At 42.2% G+C, this 15,634-nt stretch overlaps 1 protein-coding gene across 6 annotated transcripts in view; it reads right to left on the bottom strand.

Annotated features, from left to right (window-relative positions):
- The window catches only part of qkia (QKI, KH domain containing, RNA binding a), a 79,121-nt gene that overhangs the window by 9,020 nt on the left and 54,467 nt on the right, over nucleotides 1-15,634 (bottom strand). For all 6 annotated transcript variants that reach the window (XM_053335044.1, XM_053335047.1, XM_053335043.1 and 3 more), the window contains exon 5: nucleotides 70-157. In XM_053335044.1, coding sequence (XP_053191019.1) covers nucleotides 70-157 — 88 coding nt within the window. The remainder of the gene's footprint in view (nucleotides 1-69; nucleotides 158-15,634) is intronic.

Below are 15,634 nucleotides of genomic sequence, written 5' to 3'. Positions count from 1 at the left end.
ATGGATTTTCTGTGTGTGTGTGTGTGTGTGTGTGTGTATGTGTGTGTGTGTGTGTTTATGGCAGCTTACGTGTTTTGATGTTGTTGTCTCTGTATGTCCCATTGAGAATCGCCAACTCCATCAGCTGCATTTTCTTCAAATTGTCTTCTCCCTCCGCCTGTGAAAACACAAAACAAAAATAGACATTTTAATATCCATCCACAGTAACAATCAACACACATTAATTCCACACAAGCTGAGGCCCCTTTACAATCCACATGACGACTATTTCAACCAACTACATGTCTGGGTGTTGTTAAAAAGCTACGGTGGGGCAGCTAAATCATTTGGAAATGACGTGTCATCTGTTCTCCACAAACACAGGCTGGAATGAGTGAGGGAAACAGAGATGGAGATATGCAAGTGCTGTTGTTATGGCCGAGTGCCTTGTTCCTAAAATGCTGACAGAGACATGTGTCATGAGTGCGGGAATACATATTCATAATCCATATCAGGATGATAATTACTGTAATTTTCTTTGCTTCCTTGTGCGCAATCAAATGCACAATAACCACCCTGGCTAATGTCAGTCCTGTCAATTAATGTTTGGATAAATAAATACAAAAGCAGCAGTCACTGTCATTATCACCAAATTAGGGGACTGAAATTATTCACGGAAAGCAATTAAGATAGCACCCCCTCCTCCCACTCACACCCATCCAATCCCCCCACCCCCCATCCCCTCCCCTCGATTTCTTTCTCCAACCTCCACCGCCGCCCCCAAACTCCATTTCCCCTGAAGCTACCGAACACTCAATAACCATGACAACGATAAAGCCCCTGTGATTTTCCAGGATGTACATCATAATTTAAGTAGGGCCTTGTGTGAATTACTCTCCAAAGTAAGTACACAAGAACAAAGACAGGCAGGGGAAGCCTTGCTGACCTCACGTCCACCTTGGTGAACTTTTGACTCCATACTTTTTACTGCTTAAAAAAAGGGGGGGGGGGGGGATCATTCATCACTTCAACTAACTAACACAAAAACAGGTGGCTTATGCATATGCACTCTGCATCTGCATGTGTGCATCATGTTCATTCAGAGTGAGGCAGACCAGCCTGTTAGTGGTGGCAGTAATAAAAGCAGGAAAGGCAGATATTGAACCTCCTCCGTTTTCTCTATTCTATCTGTGCGCAGAGTCTGTCTCCTGGACTAATTCACAGTTCAACAACAGTCTGCCGCTCCATTCAGAGCACAATAAGGAAAGAAAGACGTGGAAAGGGAGAGAGAACGGAAGGAAAAAAAGAGCTAGGGCTCAGAGTTAAGCCCTCCCCTGAGACTCCTCTTCAACACAGCCACCGAGAGAGGAAGAGAAAGAGCGAGGTTAAGCAAGAGAAAAAGTGACAGAGGCTGGTCTCCCTTGACTAAATATGGCTTCAGAGCAGTCACACTATTCAGCAGAGTGTGTGTGTTTCTGTGTGTGTGCATGTATAATGTTTAGTGTACCACAGAGCTGTCAATTAACGGAGCAATGAAATTTTCTCTACTACTTTCTCTTCTTCGCTACCTCTACTGTGCTCTGTCTCTCTTTTCTTCTTATGGGAGAGTCCTGAAGCACCAAAATGATATGTTGTATTTCTGAGCTATCTGCAGAGAGACAAAAGACTAGTACAGCAAATACTAGTGATTCTACATAGATGATTCAAATTCAATGATGTGCATCACAGAGTTGAACAATGTTCACAATATAAATGTGGCCTGGCACCAAAGAGAGTTGATTATGGATTTCAAGAACCGGTACTACATTGGAACCGGTTCATGACTGGTCAGTGCTGATATATTGATAAGCTCCTGGACAAACAGTGCTGCCATCAGTATTAACGTGTCGTTAATTAATTCTTACAATGCTGGCATTTTCAAATTCCTAATTGTCCCCTAATGACGACGACGCTGCCGGTGTCAGGCGATTAAGTTTGATGTTGCTTAACTGCATTGTTACATTTATGCTCTCCAGTCATGGCTGGCACAGCAAAAAGTTCCAAGTGTGGTCTCACTTTAATATATTTAATGTGTTTAAGAGCAACAATAGTGTAAATAAATAAATAATTGAAACATACAGTATAAATATAGTATGCAGTATACACATACATCAGAGTATTGTACAGTTGGATTATTGCACAGAATTATTGTACTGTTAGGTCAGTATTGCACAACTGAAAGTTATAAATGATATATGTGGTTATGAAGTTGCTGACAGGAGTGGAATAAATACAGGAAACATTTTAACTTAAGACCTATTTCTACAAAATGATATAATGAATCTTTCCATGTCTATTATTATCATGTCTTTATTTATTGCATTAAACTATGGACAGTAATGAGAGTATCAATAAGTATGTGTATTGATAAACAGTATTAGTATTAATATCAGTATAAATAAAATCCTAACAATACCCATCCCTAGAGTTGATGCTGAATGAATTACATACATATACAATCCAATTATTCATTCATTATTCATTTGGTTGCTCAAAATACATGAAAATGTTCAACTGGGAACCTAGTGTTTTATATCCAACCAAATCCTTTGCTACAGATACATTATCCTAACTATCACATTTACATATATTTACATACATTTTCTGGAACAAACACTCAACCACAGATACAAATCCACAACGCTTCTTAACAGTTGCCTAGTCACCACCATGAGCCTTAAAGGAGAGGAAGGAGCCACTTGACATATATTCTTAACAGTGCTAACTATACTAGATTAATTGAACATGGCCCGGGTCAATGGCTAACATGGCAAGCCAAACCTAGAGAGCCAAAATCACTAATTAGATGCAACAACCCTTATGCAAACACTTGTACACATGAATGAACAAGCCCTGAAATAGCTGCCTATCACATCTACATGAGTGCAATGTAAAGATTATTTAATCCATGTCCTCATTAATCTATTTTCTCTGTATTGCTTTTAAATTATTTACATCACAAAGTAAGTCAGACTTTGACCCTCTACAACCTTGTAAAATAAAACAAAAGTGCAAAACAAGCCTGCAACATTTTACTAATGACTCTCACAAATCAAAACAGATGTTTATCTCTGTGTTATTTAGTGTGCGTGTGTGTCTTCCTAAAAATCTGTGTCAGTGGTTTGGAAAGTGGGCCAAGCTGACTTCCTAGACAAAACTGAGAAATGAGGGAAGGAAAGAAAAAAAGATGAGACAAAATGAGAACATAACTTCACCAGATCCAAATCATAAAAGGGGGACTGAATCCGTGACGCTTTCAAAGCTTACCACATTTATTGTGACACAAATAAATCTAACATTCTTCTCTGCCTTTTATTGTCACTGTGTGGAAAGCTGAATAAACACAGTCTGCTAAACCCATACTGGTCTCAGGCTTTCCCTAACAGAGGCCTGCTGTTTTATCCATCATTTAAATACCTCCTTCTCCTTCCCTCTCACCTCAAGTGCAGGTAATCCTTATGAGAAAAAGTCTGTCCCACCAGTATGAGTGGAAACTGGAGAACCACAGACACTATTTGTGGTTACACTTAAATATGTTTTGATGTACACGTTGAAGCTGAACTTTTAAAATTTAGACAAAACAATGAGCACATTTGTGGGGTTTTAGATGTGGTTTGGTCTCTTAAAAGATGAAACTGGCTGTACTGGGGGGGAGGGGGGGGGGGGTAACAGCTCTGAAGCAGGATGTGGCTAGGGAACAAAAAAATGCTAGGATATGAGTGTAAAGGCTGCTTGTGTGTGTGTGTGTGTTTGTATGATGATGGATCTGCAGGGTTGTGGGGGTTAAATGGGCGCAGGGGAGAAGAGGGTGCCACCATCCATCCAACTCTGCATGGGTGGCACACTGCCTGTTGAGAGGAGAGATACACAAAATAGAGGGCAGCGAGTGGGGGAAGAGCACAGATGCTGCTGCTAGGATGAGGTGTGTGCTGCTGTGTGTGAAATGTGTGTATCCCCCAGAGGAGCGCTGCTGATATAGCTCCATCTTCTTTCTAACAGTTTGTTAGCTAAAGCCCCGAAACGCAGACGGATCATTTCTGGTTTACATCTGAAACAAGCTCATTTTTCCCCATCAAAACACAAATTCCCCTCTTGCAACATTTGCCTACTTTGTTTTGGGAAGTAAGTCTGACAATGTTTAGTGCCCTAGTTTGAGCTGCACAACATGTAAGATGGCAGCTCCAAAATGTCTGAAGACTAGTGCTGTGAGATCAGGAGAACCTAAAGATAATGCTGGTGTCACCGGTAAACTAGTAGTAAATCACAGAGCCCTGAGTGTGTGCTGGGCAAACTTCCTACTGCAGACGCACACAGCTTAAATAATTGTTTGATGAACGGCACCAGGGAGAGCACTTAACACTTTAATGTTGCCTTGCTTAAGGTGTTGCCACAATTAAGTCCTGAGTCAGGATGCACCACCCTTTATTAAACATTCACACAGACAGAGCACCAGGACTGGGTGTGTGTATAAATGATTTGGCTGCTGGAATTCCTGGGAGAGGAATGGCTGCTGGATTACAGAATCAGAGGGATGAGGAAAGGAAGTTTTCCTTTATCATCCCTAACATCCATTCATGCATGCATGTACAAACACACACACACACACACACACACACACACACACACACACACACACACACTCCTGTCCATCAGCGAAAAAGCCACTCAATAAAGCTGCTCTATCCACAAGAATCAGATTCAATCAATGAGGCCTATTTGTGAAATCAGCAGAGCGGTAAAAGCTATCAGGGAGGAGCAAGACAGAGGCATGAGGGAGGGAGGGAGGGAGGGGGAAAAGAGGTTGGGGAGGAGGAAGGAGAACGGAGTGTGATGAGCTAAAGTAGGTGAGCCGTGTCCCACTGCCTACCTGACAACCCTGCGATGAGGTCACTAGATGCATGCTAAATCACTGTCATGCTTTACCCTTTTTGTGACTCTCTCTGATCAAAGCTTGTGTCCATATGTTGATGAATACAAACTGTAGCTAATGCCAATTGTTACAGAAAATATAGCTTTTGTTCAACGCTATATGATGTATGCGTGTGTGCATAACAATAAGCAACAGATGAGCGGCTGTCTGAGTGAGTTTATAGAGCAGCATCCCCACTCTCCACATGACACCCTGACTCCAGGCCCATTCCTATCCATCTCACCCACAGATAAACACAACAGGCGCCTGGATTAGGTTGGATGAATTTACTCATGTCTATGGCTGCAACTGTGGGGGAGGTTTTGCTCATATCTGGCAAGAGTCACCGTCTATGCAGCTCAGCTCGGGAGAGATGAAATGATGAGCCGAGAAAGAGAGATAGAAAGAGACATGGAACAAAAGAGTATCAGGAGGAGAAAAAGCAGCTGTAGAGCGAGCGCAAGAGAAAGCGTGAATGATTGTCTTTAGAGTTGGTGGAGAGATATGCAGGAAGAAGAAAGGATAGCTGCAGAATATGAGACAAGAAAAGACAGACAGTGTAGTGAAAACCAATTTGTCTGTTCCCCAGTGGGCTGACACTGGCTAAGGCCTGCTTTCCTTCCTTGGCCTCACTGCCAGTCATCACAAACAGGGGCGCGCGCACACACACACACAAACACACCACACACAACACACACACACACAAATCTTAGGCCTTAGCAGGGTCAGGCTCTCTCCAAACTACTCCAATTACCTCAGCAGTAAACACAGCCTGCCCTGGATGCCTCCTGGGATACAGAAAGGCAGAATGTGTAGAACTGAGAATGAGAGAGGAGGGGGGAAAAAATCAACAGAGTGGAGTGGAGGAGGTGGTATTGGGAGCCTCGGGGAGGGAGGAGTAGATGACTCCATGTAGAGGGGTGGAACTAGTAGTGGCGGCAGTTGGTTTTTCTCCTGTTCCCCTCCCTCTCTCTACTCCCTTTTGGTTTCTTCCCAAACTCTAACATCTGGAGGAAAATGATTACTCTCGCCGCGCTGCCAAGACGACTTATCAACAATTCCACACTCTGCAGAAGCGGAGGGTGAGAGAAGGGAAAGGAACGAGTACTTGTAGCCAGCTTCAAAACATCTCAACGCTAAATAAATAAGTGACAAGAGAGTTTAATCAATTCAAGTCGACTAAACAAACTTGGAAGCTGGACTGGAGTAAGAGATGAAAACATATGTGCAGCAAACCAGATTCCCATGTTCTCATCGACAAGACCATAAATCAAACAACTACTGCAGCAAAAACAAAACATATATATGCCTGGACATGAAGAAATACATATACAGCACACAAAAGCACATTGAATGCTTTTCACTCCTCAATAACAGGAGCGTTTATTAATCAACTGCAGGAAAAACATACATATAACAATACACATAACCCTTTTTTCTCTCTTATTCACTGCTGCACTTTCAAAAGGCAATTTTCCTTCCTCTGCCTTGCTCCTCTGCTTTTGTGAACATATCTGCCAAGGGAATCAGGCCTCAACTGTATTTTCCTTCTCCCCAAAGACTAACAACGCAATCTCCTGCAACTCTCCTCTCCCGACTGTCTTATACCTTCACAACACTCCCGTAAAGCCTCTTTATTTCTCCTTTAACTCCTTTTGCTCTCGTCCTCACTCCCAGACAGCTCTGTTAGCGATGTGCGCTATTAGTCATGCTAAACCACCAACACACTAGCTCATTAGCATAGAAGTGAACCTGACTCCAGTCAGATTATTACAAACACATCACGGCTGCTCCTCCCCATTACTGTCAATCATGCGGCTTACGGACGTACAGTTGAAAGTGGCACAATCCAAAGTCAGGAGCTAACTCTTCTGTTAATACTTGACTTTCTACATCATAACATAGATCATAAAGGGCCGGGGCCACAGAGTTAAATATATGCAGCTGTTTTATATAATGCAGCATTGGTGGGTATTAATACATTTGTAGAGCCTAGTGACATCAAATGAAAGTATGGGTGGCAGAGGCAGTCTGGGCCCTGGCACTGGCACTGGCTCCTGGATCTATGGTGCTTCCAACAACCTTTTATCGTACTGGAGGGAAGTGAAGTGGGCAGCCTTGGTGCTCTGTGCAGCCCTCATTAATATCTACTGACATACACATTGACGGAAGGAAGTAGTGAGGACAAAGAGAGAAGAGAAAAGAAAATGAAAAATATGTTTTTTACCAACTCAATGCACCTCTTTGGAAATGAAAGGGGGGAAAAAAAGTTTTTCTCTTCCATCAAAAGCACTTCCAATAGTACAATGGGAAAAGCTATGTGGAAATTCTGAGTGATCTTATTTACCCTCAGAAACTGGGCTAGTATTCCATGTAACATAACAGTATTAAGAGCGGATTAAACTTCACATAAATAACCTGGAAAAATATACACAGATTTAACAACACAATTTAGATGTATTAGTAAAGCCTGTTGGTCTGTACCGGCTTTGACAAACAGATGATGTTACAGGCTAAGAGCAGGAAGGATCAAGCAGTCCAACCATGTTGTATGGCCCAAACAAACATCTGTTTCCTGCTCCCTCCGTTTCATCGTCATCACGGTCTGTTCCTACCAATAAAATACACACTGTCCTCTGTAGCCCTCTCCAAGCTCATATTCCCAATTTGCATCCTCAATCTCAACCTTATTCGTCCACCTCTATTCCATTTCCCCTTCCGCTTTCTCTCTCCTCCCGTCCCTTTATCCCTCATTCCACCAGGCTGCCAGACGGTGTATTGTTCTGTCGCTGCGATCCTTTAATGCCATCCAATCGAGCGGGGAATATCTTGAAGGGATTTGGCCAGGGATGATTTGGGAGCTTTAAATACTGCTAGGGGATTTGCATCAGATTCAGAGATCCTGACTCAGAGCTGATCACTGGAGCCTTTTCCTAAAACAGGAATCTAAGTACCTCCTGCAAGATAAATCTGGAGCCCTTTTGATGGATCCACCTGGTCACTTGCAGTCAGACCAATAACACCATTTTCTAGCTACCTATTTTTGAGACCTTCCTGGGTGACCTAGGGCTATCCGGCTTCATCCAAGCCAGCAAAACTTAAATTGTCAATCTCTGCATAGGCATATAAGCCTCGATTCAACAAACCAACCAACTCACATCACCAATATGAATATGCAAGTCAAAGGGTGCCCCTTCTCTTCTATGAAAAAAAAATATGTCACCACACTACCAAAAAGAATATATTTCCAGTAATCCTGTTGATGATTTGGATCACTGAGTTTGCAGAGCTATGAGGCATCCTCACAGTACTGTGTTAAGCCCCTACAATGTGTTGCTGAAAAGAATATTCTGTTTTTCTTAGTATGTTAGTGTTACAGATGTTGTACTTTCTCTTGCAGAATAAAAACATTGGGATTTCAACTGAATTATTTGAAGTAAAAAAGAAATGTTTTGGTTTTAGCTGTGCTGTGCCCCACTTAACATAACCCGAGTTCCACCATGGGGAAACCAGTCAATGCAATAGATGGCAAGTAAAGTATTGCAAACATCCCCGCTAACAAACAAATACACAGAGAGAAACAACAGTGACTGAGAAAGACAAAGCACATCAACCCAAGCAAGATAACAAATAGAATCAAGGCTTGTGTTGTAGTGGAGGTAAAGAAAGCCATCAGTCTGGAGCTGGCTGTTGGGACTTGGAGAATGAAGTTTGAAATGACTTGACCGATGGGCTGGCAGAGCAAGGCATCACAGACTGTACGAGTTGAATTTGACGGGCAGCCTTTGGGTTCTCTAAACGCTGAGCTCTACACAATCCTATTTTCCTGCCTAAACACTGGGACATGGTCGCTGGAGAGGCAGAGATGAAAGCACTATGTGTGTGTGTATTCTCATTTTTTTCAGATGTGGAAGCCTGGCCCTGGTAAGGCCCTTGGGGTAGTCCAGAAACTACTGTTGGGTGGACAATGCATAAAGTGGCATTTGTGTGAAAGACAATGTGCAAAAGTCCAGATCAACAGTGAGCCTTTGGAGATGCAAGGTCCTAACTGTGACTTCCCTACAATTGACCCACAGGCATATGCACACATGAAAACACACACACACACACACAGGCACACTTCTGCATTTCCTTGCCTCACTGTAAGGGGATTAAGGGGACCTTCAAAGTGAGGCAGAGAGATTGGCCAGGGGCCTGCAGGGTCCCTCTCCTCGCCACTGGAGGACCAGGGCAGATTAAAAGTGCCTGGGCCTCTCAGTTTGCCTTGTTACCCGCCTCCTCTTCCTGTGCTCTGTATTAGAACACTTGAAAAAACCCCCCCGGAGGAGCCACACACAACCAGGTGGATTAGAAAGGAGGTTATTTTACAATGATGGAAGGGACCTGCGTGGTTAGGGACCTAAGTGAATGTGTATCTGTGTGAACTGAAATTAAAAGGATAGTACAAGTGGGCAAGACAATTTTGTAAGTGGTGCAGAGGGCCTGTGTACATAGAATGCACCTTCACTTGGGATTGTGGCCGACTTTAAAATCTAAATGAATGAAACGGGAGAAGAAACAGAACTAAGTCCCCTAAGAGGGATGAAATGAAAGAGATGGATTAGCAACAGGATGATGTTTCAAGGAGAAATAAGGAAGGGAAGAACTCAAGAGAGTGTAAGAGAGAAAGTGCTAATTGCGGCATGATGAGGCTCGGTTCATAACGATGGATGACAAGTTTCCAAACCTGAGGACACACAGGGGACATCACAGACACTCTACACCGATGCATAGGTTTGTTCAACTAGACTTCACTTTGTGCTTAAACTAGAAATGTTAGTGATTACTTTTTGATCAATTAGTCATTATTACAAAGATGATTGATGAAGAATATATTTATCTCTAGGAGATCAATTCCACGTGTGTTTTTTGGCACAGATCAGATCAAATTTCTTCGTGTATCTGCTTTTACTAAGTCTGATCTGATAGTTTTATTTACTTAAAACATAGATTAAATATATTAGATACAATAAAATTGCAACTGTAGATGAATAAATCTGAAATACATTTGTAAGAAGCTAGATCATCTAATTTCTGAAGGTCCTGTTTGAAAAATAGCCCTAACGCTAACCCTGATCCAATCATCAGGATCAGCCAAGGACATCTCTAGTGCAGATGTTGTTTTAGCTTAACTACCACACAATTGAGATAGGACTGTAAAAAGTGAAGTGTACCATTATGTTTTACATGTAATTTACACTTTGGCAACCCTAGATTGTTTATGACAGTGGTAATGTCTGCATACTACTGTGCTTATGTCTTTCTTCCCCAGTTGTCTATTCCAGTGAGCCGGTGAATGATAGTGGGATTAAAACAAGTGAGGGAGGGCCATGATGAAAGATGTTATTCAGCTCAAATGTTATTGCAATCTGTATCTTTTTCCTGCCTTGAAGTTTACACCATTTCCTGTGGCTGTCTCTGTGAGCTGACTCCTGATGATGTGGGGAACAGCAGGGAGAGCAGAATACAAAGTCACACTCCCTATTTCTTTGTTCTTATGAAATCACATGCACACAAATGATATCTGAAACACAATAACTCCCACAATAACTAATGAGTATACTATAGGTATGCCACTGGGGAGATGTACATAAATATGAAATTCTATTTATCTACATTAAACACAATTACTCCCATGACCACAAAGCCACTGCAGTTCCTTTGCTGGTTTGCAACTTCATGCTTGCAGTAGACTGTCTTTCCCATGTGTGAGGCAGAGTGGCTGAATCGCAATGGATTAGGTGGCTGAAGAAGTCTGCTTGCCTTTTAGTTGTAGGGCCAGGAAATGAAAGAGGAGGAGGACATGGGAAGGTGGCCAGGCTTAGGCAGGTTGTTCTCTACAGGGTACTGTTTCTTTAGGGTCAGAACCACCTGTCCACCCCTCAGGAGAGCCATAGAGTTGGAGATGAGCAGGGATGTGCAGATGGAGATGTAGAGGGGAGGGGTGGCAGGGAAGGAACCCTCGGGCCAAAACCAGAGCGAGTCCCTCCTGTCGGGCGCGGGCTGACAAGAGGGACTTGGCACACATGGACAGAATCTCAATAGTTACCCTGTGTAGCACAGGAATAAAAAGCTTACAGCAGAGGAATGTGTGCTACTTGGGAATCATTAAAATGTTGTTTCAACCAAGTAACAACAAAGCCTTTTTATGAAATATCCACTCAATCACAGTCTATGGAAAACAGCTTTATATAGTTTTATAATGCAACAATGACCATGCCATGCTTTTTGTTTTAGTGGCAATGTTGAGACAGACAGCCCCAGTCTGCTCTGTGGTTTATAACCATGTGTCACTAACTGCTAGTGGCCTTCAGGCTACTGCCAATACAGTAACAGTAAGGAGGGGTGAACTGCTTGTTCCTTCAAATGATCCAGACAGAAAAAATGAGCAATGACAGCGGGGGAGAGAACAAATTTAAAACAAAAACATTTGAAAAGAGAAAGATGACACACTGAGGGGAAAATAGAAATGCTGGAAAAGAGATGAGTAGAAAAAAGCAGCAGGAAAATGAAGAAGAAAGTAGCACAAGAGAAGAAGTGTACACTTTTAGTCAGATACTGTAGGTGCCATTACAATGAGATAAGGTAAACAAAAACAACACACAGAAGTTTGTCACTACAATTTATGCAGAGATGTTCTAAATATCTCATCCTAGCTATAACTAGAAACATAAAAAATGAAAAGAGTGATTTAAGGGAAGGAGACAAAACTTTTGATGTTGGAAAATAGGGAATACAAAGCATACATAAAAATATATGCAATACCTGATAAACATCATGGTCTTCTAACATAATTTACCAAAGAGAGTAGGATGGTGGTTTCCCTATCTTCCCATTTCCTAATAAACAATGAGGAGGTAAGGCCCAGGTAAAAATAGCTCCCTTTTCAAATAATTGTTTTTTTTGCATGTGTGTGTCTGGTCTGATGTGACTGGTTCTATTTGTGGCCATTTATTTTCAACCCACGCCGTACTGGTGAACAGGGAAGCCAGTCAGGGTCTTGCTTGAGCCTGCTTTCAGGTGTTTGAAGCCAATGCCAACATTTAGGCATGAGGATGAAACCCTGTTGTCTGGAGTGCAGTTGAGGAGGGGCTGCTGGAAACTGATCATGCCAGTTGTTTTTTAGTTTTTTTTAAATGCAACAAAGAAGTTCATGAAGACCATTAGGCTGCACTCACACCAAATAAAGCAATGTGGGAAAATGGCAGTCCTAGCAGTAGGCTGCAGGAGTGGGGACCATATGACTTTCAGCAAAAAAACAAAGTAGCCATCTTAAGAGTAGTTGAACCAGAATCAACTTTTACTGAAAAACCCAACGTCACATTGCAGTGGCCAATCATATAAGGGAGCCATCACGCTGAAGTCGCCTACGGGAAGAAAAACATTGTTTACTTGTGGACTTTGTTGTTGGTTTTCCAGCTCATTTTAAAAAAGATGAGAGAAACAGAGCGAGTGAGCGCGAGCGAGCTGAGAGCATGAGCGAGACAGAGAGAGAGAGAGAGTGAGCGCAGCGGTGGTCGAGCGAGCTATAGAGAGAGCGGTGGTCGCAAGAACAACGCAGTGAATCAGAGAAATAAAACATTTTCTGATTGTTTCACAGCAGTTACTTTCTAACGCACAAACAAACACGCCCACACCTCGGCACAACCCTGCGGGAAGGTGCCGCATTGCCAGATTTGGTGTGAATACGGCCTTAAGCAGGGAATGCATAAAAGTTGGCATGCATGCTTGAGTAAAAAACTCTTTCACCTGACATGGCCGATCATGGTCACTTGTCACAAACTGACCAATCAAACAACATGTAGTGATCATTATTGGCACAAGTGTCTGAAAAGCCACGTTCCCTCTGGTAAAAAGGTTTAAATGGTCAATTCCAATTACCCACTCATCACCCCTACATCATTAATCAGAGGTGATTTTTTTAACCCACAGTTTTAGTGTTTGCTCTCCTCTGCTCTCCTGGTTACAGCCTTTCAATATTTGTCTGAAGTACCAGTCTCACATGTATTAACAGGGCATGGATGGGCCAAAAGGCTGGATAAATGACTCTAAAGAGTGTCATGATGTGAAGATGGATAATGATTAAAGTAGAGGACAAGAGGAAGACTAGGAGTCAAAGGTCACATTTTTTTGTTTCCATTCAGAGATGTACACACAGTACAAGCAAGTCAGAAGGAGAAAACAGCATAACAGTGTTGAAGGAGGAGCACAGCGATGCAGGCTTGCTGAATCAAGTTGAGGTCAACAAGTCAAGGAAGCCAATTAAAAAGATGATTAACAACCTCTTGCTCTCTCTCTCTCTCTCTCTATGAAGGTAATGACAGCCTACAGGGAAAGGGATGCTGTCAGGTAGACTAAAACCATCTACCTACTGACTGCCTGCAATACAAGGCCTCTTTACTCTGTAACTAGGGAAGCTAGGGAACAGATAGTGACCTAAATGGTCTCTGTTGAGGCTGTCAGGATATGACAGAAAAACAAAAGCTAGTTTCATTAAAAGCTGCAGCCTCATTTTTTTCTTTCAGAAACTAAAGTAGCATAATTAAATGACCATAATGTTGCAGTTTTAAGGCAATTGCACTCTGGTAGACACCTGTTGCTAAGTATTGCCTTTAAAGTAATGTGCTAAAAGGACATGCACCACACAAGCCAATCAATCTGACTCAGCAATAAATGTGAGCTTCTGTTTTTATGGATATGGTGGAATATCATGCATGACAGAGAACGTGTGTGCGGAGGGGTAAATAAAGGAAAATGGTAGTGATAGGTAGACCAAACAGAGAATAAACATCATTAATTGGAGAGGCACACATGGATGAATGCAGCCAGATGGTGTTTTGTACTCATTTGTCATACACTGTTGACAGAGAGAAAGAGAGAGAGAGAGAGAGAAAGAGAAGAGAGTTTGAGAGCTAAAAAGAGAAAGAAAAATAAAAAGGAGGTGTTTATTGATTACAAAGTCACTTCACTGCTGCATAGAACAGACTTCCACTGTTGACATCTAGCTCTGCATCATCTTCTCTCTGTGTGGTTCCTGTGTGAGTGGTTCTGATGGTGCTGCCATTGTAGCACTCAGCCAAGCCGGATGCATACTGGCGAGTACAGACACAACACCCCGCAGATCGCCAAACTTGGCGTCCATTAAGGTCCATCTGTCTGCCTTTTCACAAAAACCATATACTGTATGTTCTTCCTCAAAGGTGGTGCATAGAAGAGAAATGGAAAGAAAAAAGAGAGCGAGAGAAAGAGAGAGATGAGGAGAGACAGAAGGCTCAGGGGAACAAAAACAAAGAGGCGTATAGTTTTTCCTCAAAAGAGAAACTTAGTCTAGGATTGGTGAACCAAGCATGGCAACTGATAACTTTCCAACCCATTACCAATGTATTTACTAAAAAATAAATAAAGTGGAACAATGAAACCATCATCCAATTTCCATTATGTGGACTAAATATACATATGTGGAAAAATATAAAAAAAATACCAGTTTAAAAAAGGGGGCATTTGAAGGATGGAGGGGAAAGAGAGCGAGATGGAGCACAAGAGGGAGCAGTAAGTCAGAGCAAGACTGGGTTCCTGTTGTGCTGCAAATGGAGAGTAGTGCTCGAGGCCGCTGGTCTGCTCAGGCTGCTACTATGCTCACTTTGTTCTCGGCAATGACAGTTTCATTCAGGGAGACATGCGCTTGGCTCTTTGAGACCAAAACGCCCCAGAACCAACTAGCTCTTTCTTTCTTTTTCTGTGTGCTGTTTTCCCCTCAAACCTAACACTTCTTGCTTCTCGGACTCTATGTGTGTGTGTGTGTGTGTGTGTGTGTGTGTGTGTGTGTTAAGAAATTCAACACTAGCCAGCTTCCTCTCTCAGTGTTGGTACTTTGCACAATGCAAAAACTGATTTGTTTTGCCACGTAAGCAGTGGACCCTGGTTGGAATCCTGGCTGGAGGACTTTTGCTGCATCATTATCAACCAATCCATGTTGATCAAATAAATTGAAAATCATGAAGTAAAGAGTGAAAGAAAGACCAGAATAGTAAAAAATTCTGTACATAGCCGACTTGTCACCACAGCGCACAACAATTTCATCTCTCACCAGGCATAAGATGCTGTACTGTAGGTTAGTCTCCAGGGTAACGTGTTTACATTTACATTTCAGGATTTACCTGTTGTTCTATTCACAGCATATTGCAGTGAAATGCTTAAGAATGATATGCTTCATTTACTAAAACAGCAACACTGACTGAAAATCATGCAGGGCTCAAAACTATTGTGACAAGATTTAACATTTTATTTCTCTCATTCACCGGCTTTGTTCTCGCGCCCACCACTTGCTGTTTTCATTCACTCTCTGGCTCACTCGAACACTGCTTCTCTCTCTCTATCTCTCTCTCTTTCTCTCAGTCTAACTTTACTTTTAACGTTATCAAACGAAGAGAAATATCCTACCCTCTATGGCTCTGATCAGTCTGATCGCTGCCTTTAGTGATTGGTCGTCTCATTGCATTTCTGCAAAAGTTCATTCTAGTTCAATTTCTTTCCGCTGCTTCATTTTTTGCAGCACCCCATGTGGTCAGGCTGAACAATTTATTGAAATTGCAATGAAACTGCAATTTTAAAAATCACAGAGGGCGCAATAGGGCTATTTATTAAAGGCAAAATGTGGGACAAAATAAT

The sequence above is a fragment of the Scomber japonicus genome, chromosome 16, assembly GCF_027409825.1.
Source record: "Scomber japonicus isolate fScoJap1 chromosome 16, fScoJap1.pri, whole genome shotgun sequence".
NCBI lineage: Eukaryota > Metazoa > Chordata > Actinopteri > Scombriformes > Scombridae > Scomber > Scomber japonicus.
Note: the sequence above shows the minus strand (reverse complement) of the source record. Positions and strands in the feature narration are given on the sequence as shown.